This window comes from Capra hircus, chromosome 23 (genome assembly GCF_001704415.2).
Source record: "Capra hircus breed San Clemente chromosome 23, ASM170441v1, whole genome shotgun sequence".
In the NCBI taxonomy this organism is placed as follows: domain Eukaryota; kingdom Metazoa; phylum Chordata; class Mammalia; order Artiodactyla; family Bovidae; genus Capra; species Capra hircus.
This window is the reverse complement of record NC_030830.1, coordinates 24497314-24522124: the sequence shown is the minus strand read 5'-3', so window position 1 is coordinate 24522124 and position 24811 is coordinate 24497314. Positions and strand designations below refer to the sequence as shown.

Below are 24811 nucleotides of genomic sequence, written 5' to 3'. Positions count from 1 at the left end.
GAGGGGAGGATCTGCAAGTCGTGGAGGGACGCTATAACTCAGGGCCAAGCCTCCAGGGGACGCCATGTACAATGTACTTGGAAATGTGGGCTGGGGAGGTCCTTCAGTCCCGGTTCCCAGAGCCAGCCCGAGGCCACAGAGAAATGACTGCTGCTGCTGCTAAGTCGCTGCAGTCGTGTCCGACTCTGTGCGACCCCACAGACGGCAGCCCACCAGGCTCCCCCGTCCCTGGGATTCTCCAGGCAAGAACACTGGAGTGGGTTGCCATTTCCTTCTTCAATGCATGAAAGTGAAAAGTGAAAGTGAAGTCGCTCAGTCATGTCCGACTCTTAGCGACCCCATGGACTGCAGCCCACCAGGCTCCTCCATCCATGGGATTCTCCAGGCAAGAGTACTGGAGTGGGGTGCCATTGCCTTCTCCAATGACCGCAATGGGTCCTTATTGAAAATGCTATAGAACCAACATGAAAAGTCATGAACTTTAAGTCAGTGAACCTGTTTCTGTCACTAATTACCCAAGTGACTGAGCTTGAGCAAGTCATCTAATTCCTCTGGGCCTCATCAGCAAATGAGAAAGGCTGACAGGTGATCTACAGGGGCCCCTCCAGCTCTACCTTTGTGAGTTTTCCACAGGAGAAACTGCCTTCTCTGACTGTCTTACTGGCCTTCCAGTTTCTACCCCATTTATACACGTGCCACCAAAATTCTCCTATGAAATAACAGCTGCACTCTTTCCACATCTGTAATAAAGCATACAACAGCATCCGCACGTGGGCCTTGTGCTACTGTCCTTCGCCTCCTGCCACGTTCATTCATTCATTCACTCAGTCATTCTTTCAAGAACTATTTATACGTATCCCCCAATGTGTGAGCTTTCCTGGTGGCTCAGATGGTAAAGCACCTACCTGCAATGTGGGATACCTGGGTTCAGTCCCTGCGTCTGGAAGATCCCCTGTAGGAGGGCATGGCAACCCACTCCAGTATTCTTGCTTGGAGAATCCCCATGGACAGAGGAGCCTGGTGTCCTACAGTCCATGGAGTTGCAAAGAGTTGGATACAACTGACCAAGCGCAGCACAGCACCCCACTGGGTGCCCCCACATTATCCCAGGCATATGCTCTTCCTTTAGTACACAAAGCTTCTCTGAGCCTCAGTGCTTTTGTTTATACTGTTCCCTCTGCTAGGATTACCCTTCTCTCATTTTCCTCTGAGTAAGTAACTGTTAGTTACTCAGTCATGTCTGATTCATTGTGACCCCATGGACTGTAGCCTGTTAGGCTCCTCTGTCCATGGAATTCTCCAGGCAAGAATACTGGAGTGGGTTGTCATTCTCTTCTCCAGGGGATCTACCTGACCCAGGGATCAAATCTGGGTCTCCCTTATTGTGGGCAGTCTTCACCATCTAAGCCACCAGGGAAGCCCCATTTTCCTCTAGAGCAACTCAATCATCCCAGTGCAAAAGTCATTGCCTTTCGGGAATGTTCTGATGAGCTATCATCCTCTATGTCTTCTCTAAATTTCAGACTTTGATCGTAGTACTTGGCACAATATTTTGAAATTACATGTGACCACATGTAATGAGATAATATCTTAATACACACAGGGGTGTACTTTTTTCCTCAATGTCCTTCACCTCTATACTTCTCTCTCCACTCAGTTGGAAGCTTTCTGAATGTCCTACCCTCAGTGTAGGGCTATTACTGTCAAAATGAACAGAGAAAGGTTCCTTGCACAGGTAAGAGCACCTATATGGACTTGTGGGATTCGCAGCAAATTTATGCAGCTGATAGCTATGAGAGAAAATATTCTTTTAAATTCCAAGAGGCTGAGCGCTTTAAATATGAACATCAATGTTTATACCATAAGTAGAAGACTCAGGGGAGAAGGCAATGGCACCCCATTCCAGTACTCTTGCCTGGGAAATCCCATGGATGGAGGGGTCTAGTGGGCTACAGTCCATGAGGTCGCAAAGAGTCGGACATGACTGAGCGACTTCGCTTTCACTTTTCACTTTCACTTTCCACTTTCATGCATTGGAGAAGGAAATGGCAACCCACTCCAGTGTTCTTGCCTGGAGAATCCCAGGGATGGCGGAGCCTGGTGGGCTGCCGTCTATGGTGTCGCACGGAGTCGGACACGACTGAAGTGACTTAGCAGCAGCAGCAGAAGACTCAGGAGCAAAAAGAAGAACCCACTTGCCAGTGACTCCAGCCCCACCACCACCTACAGACTAAAAATTGCCCCCACTAAAGAGTGAAAAATGGCTTCTGGGCTGCAGGTGGGAGTGAGAACTGATGTCCTGTCTCCTCTCTGGAAGGCAGCAGAACACAGATGTGCCCTGAGCAGGGGCTGTGTTTCAGTGAAGGAAGAAATGTGGTGTATCTGGGCAAGAGAGGGACCAGTGAGCCTCAGAGCAGTAGGGAGACCAGAATCTTGGAAACTTTGTGTCCTCAAGAAGCATAAGAGATGCATGGAAGATCCCAGTGACCCCAGACGCAGTGACCACCATGGCTCCCGTGACCAGGGGCTCTGGGGCGGCTGCTGCCAAGACGGCTGGCTGCCCACCCACCATGTGCATTTCTTCCTTTTCTTCATGTCTTCATTGGCTGCCACAGTGGCCAATAGATGTTCACTTTGTAAAATAATACAGACAGGAAGATGGAGCAGGAAAGAGTTTCCAGGGAATGAGAGCTCTGTTTGCACATTTTCCCTTAACTTTCCTTGTAACCCCCAAGAGTCATTAATAATAGAGTAACTCTCCAAGGCGTGGAAAATCAGAGAGAAGACTGTGGGTGCTAAGGGCAGAAGATGGGGGGAATGGGCAGATTTTGGATGAAGGAAACACACTTTCAGTTATGAGATTAATAAATTCTGAGGATTGAATGTACTGCCTGATGACTATACTTATTAATAACAATACCATATTCTTGAAATTTGCTGAGAAAGTGCATCTTAAATGTTCCCATCACACCCCCTACACACACAAAAAAATACCTAGGTGAAGGGATGGAGATGTTAACAAACCTTATTGTGGTACTTATTTCTCCATACATACATGTATCAAATCACTACACTGTACAACTGAAATTTACACCATGTTACTTATCAGTTATATCTCAATCAAGCTGGAGGGGGAAAAAAGCTATTACCAAAATCATTCACAAATAATAATAGTAATTCTGACACTAGCACTCTGATGAAACATGAAAAATAAATGACAGCTATATAGAATTTCACAATCGTCAGGTTCACAAGGTTTGTGAATACAAGCTGAGACAGAACACAAAGATCTCAAGTGTCTTTCAACCATTAACAGTTTATTTTATTAGTCCTTGATATATTAATTTTTCTCCCAGAATTTTGTATAGTCAATACATCATAAATACCTGGAGAGTTTCCTTACAAGTATAAATATCAGGCCAACCTCATCTGTATTTAGCAATTTTAATAAACATGTGCTAGGCCCTTAGCCCCACCCTTCCCACCCACCCCATCCTACACAGCCCCTCCCACACTCTCTTACATGGTGGTTATATATCTGTAGCACTTGTGACCCAGAAGTCAGTTTTGCTAGCAGAGCCCCCAACCCACTGACTGCATGACCAGGGAGATGGTCATCATAGCACATAAGCAGAATGGGACCTGTATTCTCCTCCAACTATTTTTAGGGGGTTGGGTCATTGGAACATCTCAGGACCGTATAAAGATGCTGAAGCCCGAGAAAATGACTCTATCTAATACAAAGCCTGGAGAATCCAGGGCAGATATTATGAAGAGACCTGGGAAGTGGAGAGAAATGGGAACCACGTAGGACTCATGACAGAGTGCTGGCTAAGAAGGGGCATTTCCTCAGCTTCTTCAGTTGAGCTGATCTGCCACCCCATCTGCCATCGGGTCATGCAGGTAGCGGACCATGGGGGTGACGCAGGTGCAGCCCACGGTCACTAGCACCTTCTCCAGTACGAACAAGCCAGGACAGCCCTTTCGCTTCCTCCGGAGGACCAGAAACTCCTGCTGGATTGGGACGGAGTTCAGGGTCCTGTCTTCCTGTCCCTCGGCGTTGATGCAGCCAATGTGTCTGCACTGGGCCTCCGCAATCTCAGAGGGGAACCGGTTGGGGTCCCGGGTGATGCTGCAGGAAGAGCAGGGAGAAGCGGATGGTGAGATCTGGCAGGAGAGATGCACAAAGGATGGGGACCCCGGTGCACTGGGCTCCCACCTGCAGGAAGGTGATGCCGGATAACACGGGGCTGCAGCTCAGGCGCAGAACAGACAGCCTGGACTCAGATGCCGGCCCCTGGCAGGGTGCTTAACTCCCTACGTCTATATTCCCTCAACTATAAAATGGAGATTCTCATATTCCTCTCCCTTGCGGTTGTTGCCAACACTCTGTGATAACAATGAATATGAAATGCCATCACTGAAATGTTGGCATCCATAAATGTTAGATCTTTAGTTCCTTTTTTTAATATTTTTATTGTGAGAACCATCTTTCATCCTGTGGTTAGAGATTGGACATCACTTGGAGGTCCCCCAGTACACAGTCTCCAAAGCCTGCTGCTTGGGAAAGAAAACCAAAGCCCTGGGGGGTTGTGAATCCAATGCCTTCTTTCAATTTCTCCCTCCTTGCCAGGAGGCATAAAGGCCAATCCTGCCGTCTAGCCACGGTACATACTCCCTTCCGGAGGAAAGGAAATACATGCGGGCAGCCCCAGAAACACTTCTCATAGTCCCCAGACTCTGTTTTCATACTTATATTTAGAGCATCTAAATGAACGCTTGGTACTCCAAGAATCTCTGTGTAAGACAAAATCCCAAGTCTGTACCCTAAACATCCCCACCTAGCATCTTCCTTCCCCAACTGGCCTTTCTCCTCCACTCTTCCCTCTCCACTCCTTGAAGATGGAAATCCAATCTGAGTGGCTTTCTCTGAACTGACTTTTCAGGTCCCCCCCCTCCCTTATCCCCAAGCAGAGACCATTATGTGGGCTGCTTTAAAGAGCCCTCTCTTCCAACACAAAAAACGTCTCTCAGTTCCAAACCCAGGGCTGCATGAAGCAGAAAAAGGCAAAGCATCAGGAGAGGTTGGAAGCAAAACAGGCTTTTGAACACATAGGAGGACTTAGCCCAAACTAGCAAGAAAAGGGGAGTTCCCAGGGAAAGCAGGATTTTTGCTTTTAAGAGTCAATGTAAGGACTATTATTTTTTTCTGTATTTTTGAACTTCTTTACTGTATGGTTAGAATAAATTAACATATTTTCCCTAAGAACGTGGAGATCAGTCTCCTTGGCACCTACTTGTAATCCCAGGGGGAGATGGAGCGGTTCTGCAGGTTGCGTGAGAAGGAAACGCCCTGGTTCTGCCTGCGGATACGGATGTCAACCCTCACAATGTGGTCCTCCAGAGGCGGGCAGAGGCCAGGATCACTAGTTCTGGGGGGTTTATGAGCTGCCACCTCCCCCAGGAGGGTGAGCCACAATGTCAAAAGCAGCAGGAACTTGACCTGGAAGTAGATGAGAATGAGGTTGGTTAGGGACTCTAGGGCCACTTGCTGACATGAGGCAGGTCATGCTTCAGCTGAACTCAGCATCGCTGGGACAGGATCAGGGCTCCTCTCTGAACTTCAGATCGTCTCCTGGCAACGGACAGTCAGACATGAAGATTCCAGGGTGCCAACCTGAGAACTAAACTGTTTAGCCTGGTGACTGCGCCCTCCATAGTTCGAGAGCTTTTGAATAGGGAGACATGAGGATATCAGGATCTGAGACTGGGTTTAAATCCTGATCTGGTTTTCTCACCGAGCCTCTGCTTTCTCTTCTTTCCCGCCAGAGCATAGCACTTACTTTATAATAATATTCACAGGATTAAATAAAATGTTCTTTGTAATGCACTTATAATTAAAAATAGGGGCTTAAGAAATGATAGCTCTTAATTTCCAACCTCACATCCATGAATCCTCCACAAAACCCTTTGTCCCAGCCATTCCTGTCCCCCCAACCCCCATCCATCTAAATCTCCCCCTTCCATCAAGGACCCACTCAGAAGTGGTCTCCTCCAGGAACTGTCCCAAAAGTAGTTCAATTAGAAGTGTGTTAATTGCCCTCAAATGATAAAGCTTTTTACCATCTAGCACTCAAGCAGCTCTTCTCTATTGTCAGGACATCTAGTATTTACGTTCACACACATCTTCACCTACTAAATGGTAAGTTCCTGCAGGAGAATATGTCATAGAACAGGTGTTTCAAAATACTTTCTGGATGACTGAAAGAGCTGGTAGATGAGTGAATGAACAAAACAATTCATTTAAGTTACCAACGTAGTTAAACTGAACGCATTAAGAAAAAACCAAAACCAAATATAGCAGAGTTCCCATGATCCACACCGACTGAAGGAAGCAGGGGCACTAAGGACATACAACAGAGAAATCAACACACTTCTCTTTGGCTCTGGAACATTTATTTTTTATACTTACTTTGAAACATTGGTTTATCTGGTATTACAGGAATGCACAAAGAAAGGGCACTGTGAAAATCTAACTAAAATTGAAGAGCTAAAGAGTTCTCCAGCTTCCCTTTGTCAGAACCCCACGGTGACCACCAACCCTCACTGGGGATGAACAAGGCTCATCAACAACTCTCAACATAATGAACGTGAATTGCTTTCATCCTCAGGGCTCCGTGTTGTCAGACTCACACCTTCTGTGAGTTAGGGTTGGAAAGATGCCTAGACGTGTTGGTTTAAATGACCTTCATTTTTTATCTTTTGCAGATGCTGGAGGCAAGAAATGATAACAGTAAACCAAAAGGTCATGATGCCATGCTGCTGTACTTAGGTAACTGATACTAAAAAACCCTGTAAAGTGAGATTGACCCAGATAAGCCCAAATGGGCCTAATTTGCCTCCAGATAATCAGCAGATGTTTACTTTCGTCTCCCGTAATCATTCATTCATTCAACAACTCTTTCTTATCTCTGGAGTCTGATGATAAAGGACATGAGCTCTGGAATCAGAAGTCCTGGGTCCACAACTTAGTTCCAGGACTCTCACTAGCTGCAGCTCAGTTTCCTCCACCAGAAAATGTGGAGATTAAATGACAGGTTCCATATAAAGCATGAAGAGCAGGGTCGGGATGTGGAAAGTATTCAGTATAGGAGCTACTGTTAGTCGACCTTTCCCTAAAGATGGGAAAGATGTAGAATTTGCCCTGCTGTACCTTCTATCTACACAAAGCACTATGATCCCGTCTTGCAGGACCTCAGTTCCCCAACCAGGGATTGAACCAGGGGTCATGGCCGTGAAAGCCCAAAATCCTAACCACTAGGTCACCAGGGAATTCCTGGTGAACTCACCAGGAAGCACTGTGAAGTTTTAAAAAGTAAAAGGAAGCCTGCTTGGAAAAGAGGGTCCTTAGCTTTTCAAGCATCACTTCCTTAAATTTCTTAAGTAAATCCCTCTTTTGTGTCTCCTCTTTCATTTTTTGGTATTCACTGACTCATTTCCAATTTTCATTATTGAAGCTTTAGAGTAAGTGTACCTTGGGGTTACCAGGTTTATCAATAATTACCAAATATAAATTATATTTGCTTATATCTTTAGAGTGTTATAGAAAACACTTTTACATCTCTATAATCTCTAGATTCTCATGCCTACCTTGAAGGATAGGTAGAGCTCATATTAGTTATCCCAATAAGGCAGGTGAAGAAGCTGTGTCTGATGCTCTCCAGCCTGCTAGTGCCAGTCTGAGGACGAGAATTAGGTGTCTGTGATCAGTGTCGCCCCAGCCCCTGAAGCTCATTACTGTTGTCATCAACACAGAGTTACCCACAGTGTTCCATCTCAGCATTGTCTCACTAGAGGAGCCAAGCATTTTAAGCCATGTGACAGCCATGTCAGAATTGCATCAGTGTTGTAGGTCATGTAGCTTTTTATCAGAAATCAGATTACATCTGCAAATCACTGTGGTGTGCTCCATGAAGCTGTTGATCTGAAACTGTAGATTTCGGCGGTTATGAAATACAGAGCAGGGGCTGGTTAAAATTCTTGCTGGTTCTTAAGAATGATACACAGAAGAGCACTTCTCTGAGAGGCTCAGATTATTTGAGTCTCAGATTCTTCTGTGCTGGCTTTCCTGGTGGCTCAGTGGTAAAGAATCCACCTGCAATGCAGGAGATGTGAGTTCTGTTCCTGGACGGGGAAGATCCCCTGGAGAAGGAAATGGCAACCCACTCCATTATTCTTGCCTGGAAAAACCCCATGGACAGAGGAGCCATCAGGCTGCAGTTAACGGGGTCACAAAAGAGTCAGACAACAATTCTTCTATACCATCTATGAGGCAGGCAAATGGACATCACGCCTTCTCTGTTTAATAGGAAACAGAGGTAAGAGAAAGCACCATCGGAAGGTGGGCAGTGTCAGGACACCGACATGCTCTGCTTAACCCTGTACTTACTCTACTGTAAAATCCCCTAGGAGAATATCTGAACACTTGTCTCCTAACTTACCTGTGATTCGTGCTCACCCCCACGTAGGGATGTGCTCCAGATCCCGGCCAGAACGTGCTCCAGAACCCAGCCAGCTCCTAGTCCATGAGATTTGCCTTGCCTATATATTGAGGATGTCCTGTGTGCCTGCACCTCCAATTTCTAATCCTATTATAATGTCCTTTGCCCTGTCATGTTTCTTGCTGACAGTCCAACAGATTTCCTCAGAGAAACCAGAAATAGACATGGCTTTAGAACACAAAACTATCCAAAAAATTATTTAAACACAATGGCTTTAAGTTCAGAAATCCTGCATCTAAACCATTCAAGGGCAGAATGTTGTACTTGAAGTCATAAACCTAGATTCATGTCCCTTTCCTTGGGCATACAGTATCTGAGGATGTTAAATCACTTAAATTCATTGAACTGTTGTTAATCTGTACAATGGAGAAAGCAGTCCCAATCCGCTTCATTAGGCTGGTGGGAGACTCAGAGGCAAAAATAATCACATCACTAGTATTAATATTTAACACTCTAATTTGAAAAGAAACATACCCTCTAATGTTTATAGGGGCACTGTTTACAATAGCTGAAATACGGAAGCAACCTCGATGTCCATCGACAGACAAATGGAAAAAGGAGATGTTACACATATATACAATGGACTGTTATGCAGCCATAAAAAAGAGTGAAATAATGCCATTTGCCGCTATATGGATGAGCCTAGAGATTATCACACTAAGTGAAGTAAGCCAGAAAGAGAAAGATGAATGTACGATATCACTTATATGTGGAATCTAAAATATGATACAAAGGAGCTTATTTGCAAAACAGAAACAGACTGGCGGACATATAGAACAAACTGATGGTTACCAAAGGGGAAGAGGGGTGGGGGGAAAGGTAAGTTAGGAGTTTTGGATTAATATATGTACACTACTAGATATACAATAGATAATCAATAAGGACCTGCTGTGTAGCACACGGAACTGTGTTCAATACCCTATAATAAACCATAAGGGAAATTATGCTCTATTTATTCAGTTATACATAGCTTCCCTGGTGGCTCAGAGGGTAAAGCATCTGCCTGTGATGCAGGAGACCCAGGTTCAATCCCTGGGTCGGGAAGACCCCCTGGAGAAGGAAATGGCAACCCACTCCAGGATTCTGGCCTAGAGAATCCCATGGACAGAGGAGCCTGGTGGGCTACAGTCCACAGAGTCGCAAAGAGTTGGACACGACTGAGCGACTACCCTACCCTAACTGAATCATTTTGCTGTATACCAGAAGCTGATACAACATTGCAAATCAATTATACTTCTATTTGAAAAAAATACTCACTGAATTCTTTCTCTGTCCTTATTGTTCATTATATTAAGTGGCTAAGTTAACTAGAAGCTATGCCTTCAGAGATCTGCTATTTCAGAGTATATGTTTTATCATTCTCAGTGATATCAATTAATCCTCCATGAGGAAGATGAGAGGACAATAAGTCACAGAGGAATAACAAGGCACAGAGAGGTTAGGTAACTTATCCCATATCCCACATTTAGTAAGTGGTGAAACCAGGTCCCTCTCCCAGGAACTGTCCAAGTGTATCACTAGGTGGTTTCACTCCCTGCATCCAGGGGCACTCCTTATCTGCCAGTCATCTTGGGAGAATCATCACCCCTCTCAGGGCCCCAGCTTCCTTGGTTAAAATAAATCTATATAGATCCTAAAAGGCTGGCTAAGCTTCCCTAGGAGATAGGGCCAACTTAACTCTATAAGCAGAGACCATGTCCAGTTTGTGATGCCAAGAATTTCACAAGCTAATGCCAACCATGCCAAAGCCGTTAGTAAAGAGCTATGGTTTTCACCCCACTATACCTTCTGGCTACTTTTTCTTTTTCTCCAACAGACTAGGGTCAGTGTTAAAGTCAGCTCTGTGTTTTAAAGAAATGAAACCCCCAAAGACCCCAATCCAGCCTCATTCCTTAGAAATCTGCTCTCCTGAGATGCTAGGGCTAACTGTACCAACACAGGGGTGATCCTGACCACTCACCATGGCCGTGTCACACAGGACAGTCATTGTCGTTTTGCTCTGGTCGCTTGCGTTGTGCAGGAAACTCCTTCTGTGCCTGAGCCGTCTTGTGTGTGCTAATGTGGTGTCAGCGAGAGTACCTGTCAGTTTTATAGCAATCTCTGTCCTTGTTTCAAGTGACCTGCTTACTGTCTCAGTTGTGGTTGCCCCAGAGAAACCGATGAATGTAGTGTTTTTTGTTTTTTCCTATTCCACTTCCTGAAGGGGGAGTCGAAGGCGGACTCTAGGAAGGGATGACGAAGAAAGGACCAAATCTTCCTCTTTCTGCCCCCACCCCACACTCATTGCCCTCACACTATAGCTAATCTCTTAACTGATATACTACAGAGATGAACCAAATGACAAACTGCTGTCATGAGTTTTCATATTCTTCCCCCAAATGGCTAAGAATCTAGTCACGCACCTTCTGTTCTACTTTCCAGTCATGCAATGTGAACCGTGATTTCAGGGCACAAGCCATCCTTCGAGGAGACGCAGTATTAAACTATCTTTAGCTTCACTTTGTGAATGGAAAAACAAAACCAATGAAATGAATGGCATCAGTGAGAGAGTCAGAGTTGATATCCCCAGGCAGTTAGTTTTATGGTTTCCCTGAAGTAATTCCGTTTTAACCCAATGGTTTGACTCTTACTAGTGTTTAATAGACTGATAATCATTATTCATAGGACATAAAAACAACCGCTACCTTGGCTCTCTCTGACTGAACATGATTTGATTTTTTTAACCAAAATGGATTAGCAAGTAGAGCCTTTAAGTCTCTGATGTGTTATTTTAAATGACTTGCAAAAAATTAATTTATCTTAGTTCAGTGCTGGTCAACATTTATTAAGAACATGCTGTATGCTGGGCAATATAGCCTAGGAATACACAGAAATTTCTGAAGTAGCAATAACTTACTTTTTAAAATGTCCGTTAGCCTTAGTCACTCTGTCATGTTCGACTCTTTGTGACCCTTTGGACTGTAGCCCAGTCCATTTATAGTATAAGCCCTTCTTATACTATAAATCATGGACTAACACCGGGGACACGTGATGAATATATGATGAACACACAGCTGATTATAGTGGAAGCTTTTCACTAACTGGCCCTGTACCACCCATAGCCCAAGCTATTACCAACTTTTAAGTTTCAGTAATTCACATGAAGCTGTCATTCAACACACCAACTGGAGGAAAGCTACACGCCTCAAAATAGCCTGGAGTTAAAACTCCCATCCAGATCCTCCCCACCATTCTATACATAATAAAGAACTTTCTCCCCCAGAGAAAGGAATGGACATTAAGATTGATGACGTTCAGCTGCCAACCAATCCCAGTCTCTGGACGGTCTCAGGAGTTCCTTACCCCAGTTGTTGAAAGTTAACTAATCAAAAATAATTATGAGGAAAAACAGACCCCCTCAAAATGATGCATCTCCACACATATGTTTTCTGTGTATACCTACTCTCTTCTTGACTTAGCCCAGCAGCCCACTAATCTGACTGCTGCCCCTTCTCGCCTCATTAAATGTGATTTGTAAAGTGCCAGTCTCTTTTTTTTTTTTTTTCTTCTTGAACCTCACCTTCTCTAACTCCCTTACCTTACATTTTTGGTGCCCAAACCCAGGAAGTTGAGTATCCTTCTCATTCTCCACGGCCAGCTCTTTGGAGCGTGGAAGCCTGCTGAGCTCACTTTCCTGCCCAGGCTTTCAAGACCTCCTGGAGAGGTTGCCCTGTGCCTTCGTGAGCAGTACAAGCCCTGTGTAAGGGCTTTATTGGTTTTCCATGTACCCCGAGGGATATTGGCCTCCCTCTCTCTCTCTTTCTCTCTCTTCCTCTTTTCTCTACACTCTCTTTTTCACGAGACCAACCAACTCCAGGATAGAGGCCTTTTGCCATTTGACCTCCCTCCATCCACTACGAATTCTCGCCTGACCCAGTAGCCCGGGTAAGCTCGGACGGTGCTTTAAGGTGCCATAGACTATCGTCCTTTCCAGGTTCCCAGGGGACCCTCTGGCCAAAAGGCCCTCTGGGGAGGTACTTGGAGGATGCCCCTCCCTCCTTCAGAGTCTCTCTCTCCCTTTGCCTCATCGAAGGATTAGGTGATGACCTTTTCTCTCGACCAGACAGTCACTAGCCATTTGCTATGGGGTCAAGCCAATCCATCCCATGGGGCTCTCCCTTAAGCCTGTGTAAAACGAAACCTCAGACCTCTGCTCTTGACCAATCTCAGGGTTCATAAACTGGAGTCACTTTGTACTCATATTTGGCCTCAATACAAACTGGATAACCAAAACTGCTGGACTGAGTTTGGGACTTTCAATTACAATATTTTATCAGATCTCACTAACTTCCTCGGATGGAATGGCAAATTGTCAGAGGTCCCCTATACTCAAGCCTTCTGGGACCTTAGAAGCTGTCCTTCTCTCTGCAAGGACTGTTCTACCTATCAAATCCTCCTCTGTTCTCTCTCCCCCTCCATTACAAAAGAATCCAAATCTAGAGCTCCTAAAAGGCCCCCTAAACCCTCAGTCCCCGATTTCCACCCAGCAGATGAGCCCCCTCCCTACAGCCCCAGAGATGAGGTTTCCAGAGACAAGACCCCACCCTCTAGCCCTTCCTCCTCCAAATCGGGAAGCAATGACCCCAAAACCCCAAAAGAGATTTCCAACCCCCTCCATCAACCAGGACCCAAAGCAAACACATGTTTCCTCTCAGGGAGGTAGTGGGACCAGAGGGCCCTACATGGGTTCATGTGCCTTTCTCACCTTCTGATATGAGCCAAGTTGAAGAAAAATTGGGATCTTTTTCAGAAAATTCTGCTAGATATAGGAAGGAATTCCTCGGCCTTACACAAGCATATCATTTAATCTGGAATGATCTTTATTACATCATAAATGCCACTTTAACCCCTGATTAAAAGGAACGGATACAGCCGGCAGCCCGAGTTCATGCTGATCTGCTCCATAACCAAGATAGGGTTAATCCAGTAGCTAATGATGCAGTTCCTTTAACTGAGCCACAGTGGACACATCAAGCCAGCAATGCTGGCCTCCAGTACCTACATCATATGATCACCTGTTTACTAGAAAGAATGCTAAAAAGCTCTCACATTCATGTTAACGAAAAGGATGAAAATCCTGCCCTTTTTCTTTCATGGCTTACTGAGGCAGTCCAGAAGTGCACAAACTTAGATATTTCCACCCCTGCCGGGCTCCTATACCTACACGTCCAGTTCATAAGTCAGTCAGCCCCCGATATTCGCCAAAAACTACACCAGTTAGAAAAGGGCCCCAAAACCCCTCAGCGAGATTTCCTAGAAATAGCCTTTAAAGTTTTCAATAATAGTGAAAGTAAAGTCATTCAGTCGTGTCTGATTCTTTGCGACCCCATGGACTGTAGCCCACCAGGCTCCCCCTTCCATGGAATTTTCTAGGCAAGAGTGCTGGAGTGGGTTGCCATTTCTTTCTCCAGGGGATCTTCAATAACAGGAAGGAAGAAGCAAAAAAGGAATAAGAAAAGGAAAGAAAGGCCAAATATGCTTTATTCACTGCAGCTATCCAAGAAAAAAATTCAACCCCTCTGGCCCGCCAACCTCGACCCACCCCTATGGGACCTAACCCTCCAGGACTCTGCGTCAGATGTAACCAAATGGGACACTGGGCTAAGTCCTACCCAAGCCCCTGGCCACCCACCAAACCCTGCCCTACCTGCAAACAATGGGGCCACTGGGAAGTGAATTGTCCTCAGATGCTACCCACCAAATCTCAGGGTCCACCCCAGGCCCAACAACAATGGGTCGGGGGCCAGACTCTGGGGGGCCCTGGCACCCCAGACAATAGCTCCTCAGATGAGAGGGGAATTGACCCAATTGTGCCTGAGTTATTCCAGTGATGGAGCCCAAGCTCCAGACCCCAAGTCTGTCCCATAGAGACGGACTCAGAGCTTTGGGTAATTGGCACAGTGGCCAAACACAAAGTCTCATTCCTAATAGACACTGGAGCAGCTTTTTCACTTTTAACCTCCTTTAAGGGCCCTCTCCAACCTTCAGAAGTGGCCATCAAAGGGGTCTCAGGCATCTCTTTTTATCCCCAAATAACCCCTCCTCTCCTTTGTTCCTTCGGCAAAACAACACTAACACATTCTTTTATAGTAGTTTCTCAATGCCCAATGGCATTGATGGGACATGATCTGGCTAAGCTACAAATTTCTATAAACCTCCCATTCTTAGATCCCGTATCAATTCTTTGCATCCAAATGGCACCTGAACCTCTGGCCAGCCCTCACTCCCAAAACCTGCTCCCTGATTTTCCCCCCATATATCCTCAGGTCTGGGACACCAAAACCCCATCAGTAGCTTGACACCATTCTCCTATACAGGTTTTTCTTAAAAATCCCTCTCAGGTCATAACTCAAACTCAGTATACCCTGACCAAAGAATCCCCAAAAGGACTTAAACCAATAGTCTCCCGATTGCTCAAAGTCGGCCTTTTGCAGCCTATCTGTTCTCCTCATACTTCTATACTGGCAGTCAAGAAGGGACCGCACTCCTGGCGTCTAGGTCAAGATCTTCGCAAGATCAATGAGGCCATAATACCCGTACATCCTGTGGTCACTAACCCCTACACTCTTCTCTCACATAGTCCCCCTGACACATTCTACTTCACAGTATTAGACCTCAAAGATGCTTTCTTTACTGCACCTCTACACCACTCTTCACGGCCCCTATTTGCCTTCACCTGGGTGGACCCAGACACATATCAATCTCAACTATTAACTTGGACTGTTTTACCACAGGGGTTTAGAGATAGCCCTCATTTTTTTGGTCAAGCCCTCCAAAGAGACCTACAAACTTTAGACTTAGTCTCTACTACCTTACTCCAATATGTAGACGATTTACTGTTATGGAGTTCCTCTTGCCGTAACTGCCTAGTCCACACTGCAACAGTAATAAATGGCCTAGGCAACTGGGGCTACAGAGTTTTGCTCTCCAAAGCACAAATTGCTTCTACCACTGACAGTTACATAGGGTTGCTTCACACTCCCACATCCAAAATAATTCCAGCTCAGAGACTTCAAGCATTGACACAAACCCCCAGACCCCAAACCAAGAGGGAACTTCTTTCTCTATTAAGTCTATTAAACTTCTTCCGAATATGGGTCCCAAATTTTGCCCTCCACGCAAAACCTCTCTACCAAGCTACTCGAGGAAACTTAGATGAACCCTTATTCACCCCCACCTCACTCCACACCCCAATACAAACTCTTATCAAACATTTACTACAGGCCCCTTCTCTTTACTTACCTGATTACACCAAGCCTTTTTCCCTTTTTGTACATTCTCAGCAAGGACATACCTTAGGGATTCTGTGCCAGAAACGGGGGGATATGTGGGGACCTCTAGCTTACTTATCCAAACAAATCGATCTTGTCATGTTCGGATGGCCACCTTGTCTCCAGACCTTAGCTTCAACTACCCTTTCAATACCTGAAGCCCAAAAACTAACCCGAAATGCTCCTCTAAATGTATGCTCTCCTCGTTCCTTCAAAGATTTTCTCTCATCAGGCTTTCCTTTCTCTGCCCCCTGCTCAACTATAGATCTTCCACACACACCTCCTCGAACCATCCCTTTCTTTCATGCCCTGTAAACCTCTTAATCCTGCTACTTTACTCCCTACACCAGATCCAGAAGCAGAACACCTATCTCATGAATATATTCAGATCTTAGATATGACACTTAATCCCTTTGAACATATAACCAATCCGCCCCTTACTGACCCCACAGTCCCATCCTGGTTCATATACGGCAATGCCCAGAAACAAGCCCCATTTGGGGCCAGATACGCTATAGTCCAGGGACAACCTGACAAAGTTATTCCCCCTCACCTCATCAAATCAGTCACACTCCCAGCTCACAGACCCTCACAGCAGGCTGAACCAATAGCTCTTACACAAGCCTTGACCCTAGCCAAAGACCAAAAGGTAAACATTTATGCTGACTCCAAGTATGTCTATAACATGTTACATTCTAATGTTATAATCTGGAGGGAGAGGGGATTCCTAACTCAAAAGGGCACACCTATTCTCAGTGCTTCTTTTATTTCTGAACTCCTCCATGTGGCTCAACTCCCAAAACAAGCTGCTGTGATACACTGCCAGGGACATCAGGGGCATAGCCCTATCTCCTTTTATAACAACACTGCAGATCGTGAAGCAAAGTGGCAGGCCAGCGCTGTCAGTTCTGTCTTTACTATAGCACAGATTGATGAGCCTGACATCCGCACATTACTTTCATATTTACATTCCTTTTTCCACCCCTCTGCAAAAGTACTGAAGACTTTCCTTCAGAACTTTATTGAGTTAACTAAGGACAATGTGATTTATTTAAATAATCTGACCCAAACTTGTACCACTTGTCAGCGGACAAATCCTAATTCTAACATTCGCCTCCCTCCTGTCCCCACCCACCAAATTCACAGACATCTTCCCACACAAGACTGGTAGGCAGATTTCACCCACATGCCACCCATAAAAAGGGTTAAATTCATTCTAGTCTTTGCAGATACATTTTCTGGATGGATTGAAGCTTTCCCGACTACTAACAAATGAGCCCCTACTATGGCTCACCTTATTCTTACTGAAATCCTCCCCAGGTTTGGAATGCCTTCCTCCCTTCAGTCTGACAACGGGGGGCTGAGTTCACATCCCAAATCACCCAAAATATTGCACGAACCCTTCAAATTCCTTGGAAGTTTCACATTCCTTTCCACCTCTGGTCCTTAATGTTGAGAGAGCCAACCGGGTCCTAAAAGAAAATCTGACCAAATTAACAATTAAACTGCATCCAGACTGGACTAAACTAAGCTCCTCCCTTTAGCCCTCTTAAAGGTCCAGGCCTTACCAAAAAAACCTCTAAATATCAGTCTGTTTGAGGCCATGTATGGGAGGCCCATGGTACCTTTAGGACTCTCTCATTCCCATGACGGTCCCAAACTGCCATCCCACCTTCCTTTTCCCTTGCTTGCCCAGATATGAGATGCCCTTTGGCAACATATAGATAACCTACTCCCTCGGCCACATCCCAATCTCCCATACCCATCCCTCCAAATAGGAGACAAAGTCTACATGACAGTTCAGTCCCACTCAGATCTAACCCCAAAATGGCAAGGATCCTACACAATAATTCTACTGACCACTACCGCTGCAAAATTAAAAGAAATCACCCCTTGGGTGCACATTACTCGACTGAAAAAGGTTATGCAGCCCAGTGACGAGAATGCTTACCATATTAATTCTTACCAAGTTTCTCATACAGGCCCTACATCTCTAAAGTTCTCACGGCTTCCACCGGCCCCAGCTGATGATAGATGAGCCTCTTGTTCATTTGTATCATGGCTACGAGTATCATTTGTATCGTGGGTTGCAAGTCCTCAAGGATCCATGTTCAAGCACATTGAAGATTACATCTTCACCCAATGGCTGCAGGGAACCTTTCATAACTTTTATCCTTTTGAAATCTGGTTCTTCTTCATAGTAGTCTATCTTATATTCACTTCCCCAAATGTTGGTTAACATCTTATATTCTTTCTTCTCTCTGACCCAAGAACTCTTTCAAAACCCTAACCTTAACTATCTATTCCGGACCCTTAATTTAACCCATACTCTCCTCAATGCTTCTAACCCACAGTTGGCTAAAGACTGCTGGATATGTCTATCCATAACTCCTCTGGGAGATTCAGCCCTCCCCACATCCATCCTTGACTGGACCACAGGTAACATATCCCTACACCACTTATACCATGGGGAACCTTTATTCGCCTCATATCTTAAATATGTTCACACTAATAATCAAATCTGGAATTCAGACAAATTTTTAGAATGTTTACTCACTGACCTTCCCTCCTGCAACAGAAAACCTCCAATAGGAGGCCTTATCACCCAGAGAGTAACACTATTACAACCAACTCTATTTTGCATATCTAGAAACTCCTGAAACAGCTCATATGACCAACCCGTGGGCATAATCCCTAAACCCATGTGTAACCATACCTCCACATTACACTTTGCCACTAGAAAGACTATATATAATGTTTCTGGTGCCACAGGACACTCTTACCTTTCCAGGACGGTTCCCCTCAGCATATTCCTCCATTTCTCCCATTGTTGGAGCCACCATAGCAGGGTCACTGACCATTCTTGAACAAACGATCAAAACCCTCCCCCACCCCACCCAACCCGTCTCCTCTTCACCATTGACTTCAGCTGTTGTATTGTGACACCTGGCCTGTTTTTCTTATGTTTGGTATCTACATACCTCTCTTTACCTACTAATTGGACTGGAATCTGCACCCTGGTATACCCCAGTCCAAACATTTTTATAAACCCCCAATGATCAACCCCTACCTCTTCCTCTCACTTATAAGCAAATGAAACGAGCCATTCATTTCATTCCCCTCTTAGTGGGACAAGGGATAGAGGCTGAAGTTGGAACAGGAACTGCCGGCCTAGCCACCTCCATCTGAATCTACCAGGCACTATCTAAAGACCTATCAGACAGCCTCCAGGAAATAGCCCAAGGTCTAATAACTATCCAAAATCAACCTGATTCCTTGGCAGCCATAGTGTTACAAAATAGAAGGGGATTAGATCTACAAACTGCAGAAAAAGGAAGTTTGTGCCTTTTTTTTTTAATGAAACCTACTGCTTCTATGCCAACCAGTCAGGTACTGTCTAGGAAGCTGCAAAAAACTTTACAGATCGAGCCTCTCGAATCCGCCAGAGATTAAGCAACTCCTGGCAGTCATGGCTGATGAATTGGAACTGGGTGCCTTCGGTTTTGCCCCTTCTCAGACCATTCATATTCATTATCCTCAAATTCACATTTGGACCTTGTCTGTCCAATCTTTTCCAGGGATTCCTCCAGGAACGAATCTGAGCCATTTCTCAAGATCAAGTCAAGACTGTCCTTCTGCTCGAGACCCTGGCAGCTAGGATAGAAAATCAACACTATGGGCCTTAGACTTCCTTCCTGCCTCCCAGACCACAAACCCCTGACCCTCATTTACCAGCATGAAGAAGCCCTGACATTGACAACGCCCATCTCTCTTTCTCTTTTTATATATTCCTTAGGGTCTGGAATGAAGGAAAGCTACACAGCTCAAAATAGCCTGGAGTTAAACCCCCCTCCAGATCCTCCCCACCATTCTATACAGAATAAAGAACTTTCTCCCCCTAAGAAAGGAATGGACATTAAGATTGATTACATTCAGCTGCCAGCCGATCCCAGTCTCTGGCTGGTCTCAGAAATTCCTTAACCCAGTTGTTGAAAGTTAACTAATCAAAAATAATCATGAGGAAAAACAGACCCCCTCAAAATGATGCATCTCCACACATATATGTTTTCTATGTATACCTACTCTCTTCTTGATTTAATGTAGCAGCCCACTAATCTGACCGCTGTCCCTTCTCACCTCATTAAAGGTGATCTGTTCCTGTAAAGTTCCAGTCTCATTTTTTTTTTTCCTTGAAACTCACCTTCTCTAACTCCCTTACCTTACTCCAATAGCTAGGACACTACACACAATTCCAGGAGCCTGCAGAAAGAAACAGCAGAAAACTCTGTAGTTGTATGAATGAGTTATTCCAAGCCTCCATGCAGTGAAATATTATAGCTGCTCAAACATCCAAGTTAGTAAGGTTTTTGTCTGCCCTCCCACCTGCTGGGTTACAGATAATAGACTCTACTAGTAGACGCTCTACCTTAATGAGTTTAAAATCTAGTCTTGAAAACAAAGCAAACACACATATGTTAACCAGTAAGATAACAACATGGAATTGTTGGGGATACCGATAGTTAAATGTACACATTTAATTTTACTAAATGTACCCTCAATAATTTATCTCGAGATCCAAGATGGTAGAGGAGTAGGTGGACATGAAGTACATCTCTCTCTACGGATATATCAGGCATACACCTCCAGACACAGAAGATCTTGCAAAACACCAGCTGAGAGGGAGTCCTGACTATGGGAAAAGAATATATAGAACCACGCAAATCTTGGTTAGACAAAGGAAGGAGGGGGAGAAAGAGGAGAGTGAGTAGGGATGGATCTGCACATGGAGGGGTGAGGGAACTGAAGCAGGGGTCAGATCCCCACATCAGGGCAACTGTTTGGGACAGAGGTGAAGCATTTGAGGCTGCTGGAGAGTGAAGCAGCTTATCTGTGAGTGTCTGAATGGAATGACAATCACACAGACAATCTTATTTGAGTTTGATCCCTGGGTTGGGAAGATCCCCATACGTACCCCAGAAAGGGATGCAAGTCCCCTAGAAAGTGCAGCAGCTGGGAGCTGGAGCATAGAGATTGGAGAGCAATCCCAAGGCGAGGTCAGCTCTTTACTGCGGTGGCTGGAGGGAACCTGAAGGAGGAGATCGCAGTGGGACATACTTGCGAAGGAGGCAGAGTGAAGGCAGAAGGATACTGCTGAATCATACACAGTGGGTGGACCCATCCCTATATCCCCGCTCTCCCAACACGTCAGCACTGACACCTGAAAGACCCTAGAGAGGGTGGTTCTTTAAGCACCTGATGTGCTGAACAAGACACCAGCCAGGGTGGCCCTTTAAGTGCCTGACCTGCCGAGAAATGGAGGAGGACCCCAACCTATGTACTATGCTTAGTAGCTCAGTCATGTCCAACTCTTTGCAACGCCATGGGCTGTAGCCCTCCAGCCTCCTCTGTCCATGGGATTCTCCAGGCAAGAATACTGGAATGGGTTGCCACGCCCTCCTCCAGGGGATCTTCCCAACCCAGGGATCAAACTCAGTTCTCCCGGCACTGAAGGCAGATTCTTTACCGTCTGAGCCACCAGGGAAGCCCAGGAAAGTCCAGTTTCCACAGTAGTTATCACATTTGGCTAACACATGAAAGTTTCCTGGTTCAAAACTGGGTAAAAATATGAGTGCTCCTCTCACTTCTGAGTCTTCAGGGCTTCCCAGGGGGCTCGGTGGTAAAGAATCTGCCTACTAAGCCAGGAGATGCAGGAGACATGGGTTCAACCCCTGGGTTGGGAAGATCCCACAGAGAAGGAAATGGCTACCCACTCCAGTATTCTTGCCTGAAAAATCCCATGGGCAGATGAGCCTGAAGGGCTACAGTCCACTGGGTTATAAAGAGTTGGGCACGACTGAGTGACTGAGCACATCTTATTCAGGATCCCAACCAGAGGATCCTTTAAGTGCCTGACTTGCTGAGAAACAGAGAAGGACCCCAAACAGGGGCCCTGTAAGTGCCTGGGTGGGCTATGCAACAGGGAAAGACCAGCCAAACAGGTCCTCTGATCACCAGCTGCCAGAGGCTAGGAAAAGATTCTAATAGGATCATAGCTCTTGCGGCAGGGGCAGTTGATGTCCTGTACACTTGGTGCCACCAGAGTTCCCATGATTCAAGCGGCTGTGCCACATCTCAATACTCATTGGGGCAGAGCTGCCAGAAGCTAGAAAAAATCCTAATAGCACCATACCTCCTGTGGCATAGATAGCACCCCTGTATATCTGTCATTGCCAGGGTCCCCATGATCCAAGCTACCGAGTCACCTTCACATGATCCCCACTGGGACAGAGCAACCAGAGGCTAGGAAAAAAAACCAAAGAGTGCCATATTTCCTGCTGTCCTAGCCGCCGGCTCCCCTGAGTACCTGATACTGCCAAGGTCCCTGCGATTCAAGCAGCTACCCCACCTCCACACCTGGTCCTCCCTGGGGCAGGCCCAAGTCCTCCAGGGCAGCATCAGAAGCAAACTCCTATGGATGATTTGCACACAGAGGTGGAGGAGAACCACAATTGAAACCCAAGGGCAGTGTGGCTAAGGAAGAGAACTCAAAATCTTCCCACCAGTGGTACAAGCTGCAGATTAAATCCATACGATCAACTAGGCAGACTCTGTGTCTATGGAATATGTAAAAGGACAATGAGATGTCCCGCAAAATAAAACGCACTAGCACTGGCAGATGCGGACATTAGAGGCAAGAACATGCAGGAGTAGGACCAGATTAGAGTCAGAGCTGCCCCTATAACAGGTCCAGAGACCAGCTCAATATTGGAAGTCATCCTAGGCAGGCGAGGCAGTCTGTGACTCACAGAAACAGAAAAGATACTGACAACTGAGATCCAAGAAAAATATTTATTATTCTTATATTTTAACTTGTTTGGTAGTTGCTTCTGGATTTTTTTCTTTTTTCATTTTTTTCCCCTTCTATTGCTATAGTTGTTGATTTAGTTAGTACTATTAAATTTATTTACACTTTTGAGAATTTTGTTTTTGCTTATTTTTTTCCCTTAATCATACTTCTTATGTCCTTTAAATACTTCTGCCTTGACATTGGCCTTTTGAGGTTTTAAGGTTTTTTCCCTTATTTGACTTCTTTTTTAATTTAAAAAATATTCTTCAACTTATTATTTTTCTACATATATTCTTTTGTTTGTTTTTCTTATTCTTTTCCTGTTGTAGCTATTCTTTAATATATATAAATCTCTTTTACCTCTATTCAACTTTGCTTTTCAATTGTTTCTTTCTTTTCTTCTTTTTCTCACCATATTGACGAGTCTGTTTTTGCTTTCATTGCTTTATTCCCCAGTTGGCACACTGCTTCGGTTTCGTTTTCCAGTTTATATTTTGGTTAGTTTTGTTTTTAAATGGCTGATAACATTTTTGCTTTCCTTTGCTTGACAGGTCAATTTCTTCTACTTTCTTTTTTTGGACTGTTTTGGTTTTGTTTATGTGTATATATGTCTGTTTATATATTCCATTATTTTTGCTAATATTTGCCTGATTTTGCATTTGCCATTTGTCTGGGGTTTGCATTTTGTTTCTTGTTTTAGTGTGTTTGTTTTAATCCCCTTTAATGCCATAACAAACCACCTGTGGAATCTCAGTTCCCTGGCCAGAGATCAGGCCCTGAGACTTTGGAGTGGGAGTGCTGACAACACGACTCAAGACTACCAGAAAACTTCTAACTCTAGGGAATATTTATTAGTGAGAACTCCCACAAAGGCCTCCACCTGATACAAGACCTGGCATCACTCAACTAGCTAGCAGCACCCAGTGCAGGATGCCTCACCCCAACAATAAACAAGACAAAAACAAACCAAATTATCAGCAAACAGAAGTACCACCTCATACAGCCCTGCCCACCAGAGGAAAAAAACTTACCTCCTCCCACCAGAGCGCAAACCTAAGCCAACAGAATCCTGCACAAACCACTGCATCAACCTTACCCACCAAGGGCAGAAACCAAAAGGAAAAAGGAATTCAACTGCAAAGCCTGAGTAAAGGAGACCTCAAACACAATAAACTTTACAAAAAAATGAAAAGGCAGAGAAGTATTGTCCAAATGAAGGAACAAAGTAGAAACACACAAGACAACTAAATGAAGAGGAAATAGGAAACTACCTGAAAAAGAATTCAGAATAACGATAGCAAAGATGTTCCAAAACCTCAAAATTAGAATGGAGAAAATTCAAGAAGCAATAAACACAATTAATACAATTACCAAGGACATATAAGAAATAAAGAATAGGGGGCGGTCCTAAGATGGCAGAGGAATAGGACGGGGAGACCACTTTCTCCCCCACAAATTCATCAAAAGAACATTGAACGCTGAGTAGATTCCACAAAACAACTTCTGAATGCTGGCAGAGGACATCAGGCATCCAGAAAAGCAGCCCATTGTCTTCAAAAGGAAGTAGGAAAGAATATAAAAGATAAAAAGAGAGGCAAAAGAGGTAGGGATGGAGATCCATCCCAGGAAGGAGTCTTAAAAAAAGAGAGAAGTTTCCAAACACCAGGAAACACTCTCACTGCCGAGTCTGTGGTGAGCCTTGAAACCTCAGAGGGCAACATAACCGGGAGGAAGAATAAATAAATAATTAAAACCCACAGATTATGTGAGCAACAGTAATTCCCAGCAGAGAAGCAGCACAGATGCCAGCTTCCGCCACCAGCAAGCGGGGGCTGGGCAGGGAGGTGCGGGCTGCTTTGCTTAGAGTAAGGATAGAGACTGAATGCCCTGAGGGCAATCTGAGGGACCTAACTTGAGATAGCAAATCAGACTGTGGGATAGCTACCCCTCGAAAAGCCCTAACCTAAGGCACCACCAGGCCTGCTCACAGAACAAAGGACTGAGCAGATCTAGCCGGCTGAGGACCGGCCCATCCCCCACCAGAGACAGGCAGGCGAGGGCAGCCAGAGCTGGAAGGGGGCAATCGCGGCCCC

At 45.1% G+C, this 24811-nt stretch overlaps 1 protein-coding gene across 1 annotated transcript; it reads right to left on the bottom strand.

The window, feature by feature from the left end:
• IL17F (interleukin 17F) lies at positions 3083-10681 on the bottom strand. The gene is made up of 3 exons (XM_005696412.2): positions 10522-10681; positions 5298-5503; positions 3083-4132 (listed from the first exon to the last, which is right to left on the bottom strand). The coding sequence occupies exons 1-3, from the start codon at positions 10546-10548 to the stop codon at positions 3859-3861; spliced, it is 507 nt and encodes a 168-aa protein (XP_005696469.1). The 5' UTR covers positions 10549-10681; the 3' UTR covers positions 3083-3858.

What these genes read in the sequence shown, in the direction of transcription:
- IL17F (XM_005696412.2), bottom strand. Translation starts at nt 10,548, where the DNA reads ATGACTGTCCTGTGTGACACGGCCATG. An exon ending in TCCTGTGTGACACGGCCATG is followed by an intron (nt 5,504 to 10,521) that starts GTGAGTGGTCAG and finishes ATCTACTTCCAG; the next exon opens with GTCAAGTTCCTGCTGCTTTT. An exon ending in ATCTCCCCCTGGGATTACAA is followed by an intron (nt 4,133 to 5,297) that starts GTAGGTGCCAAG and finishes CTCTTCCTGCAG; the next exon opens with CATCACCCGGGACCCCAACC.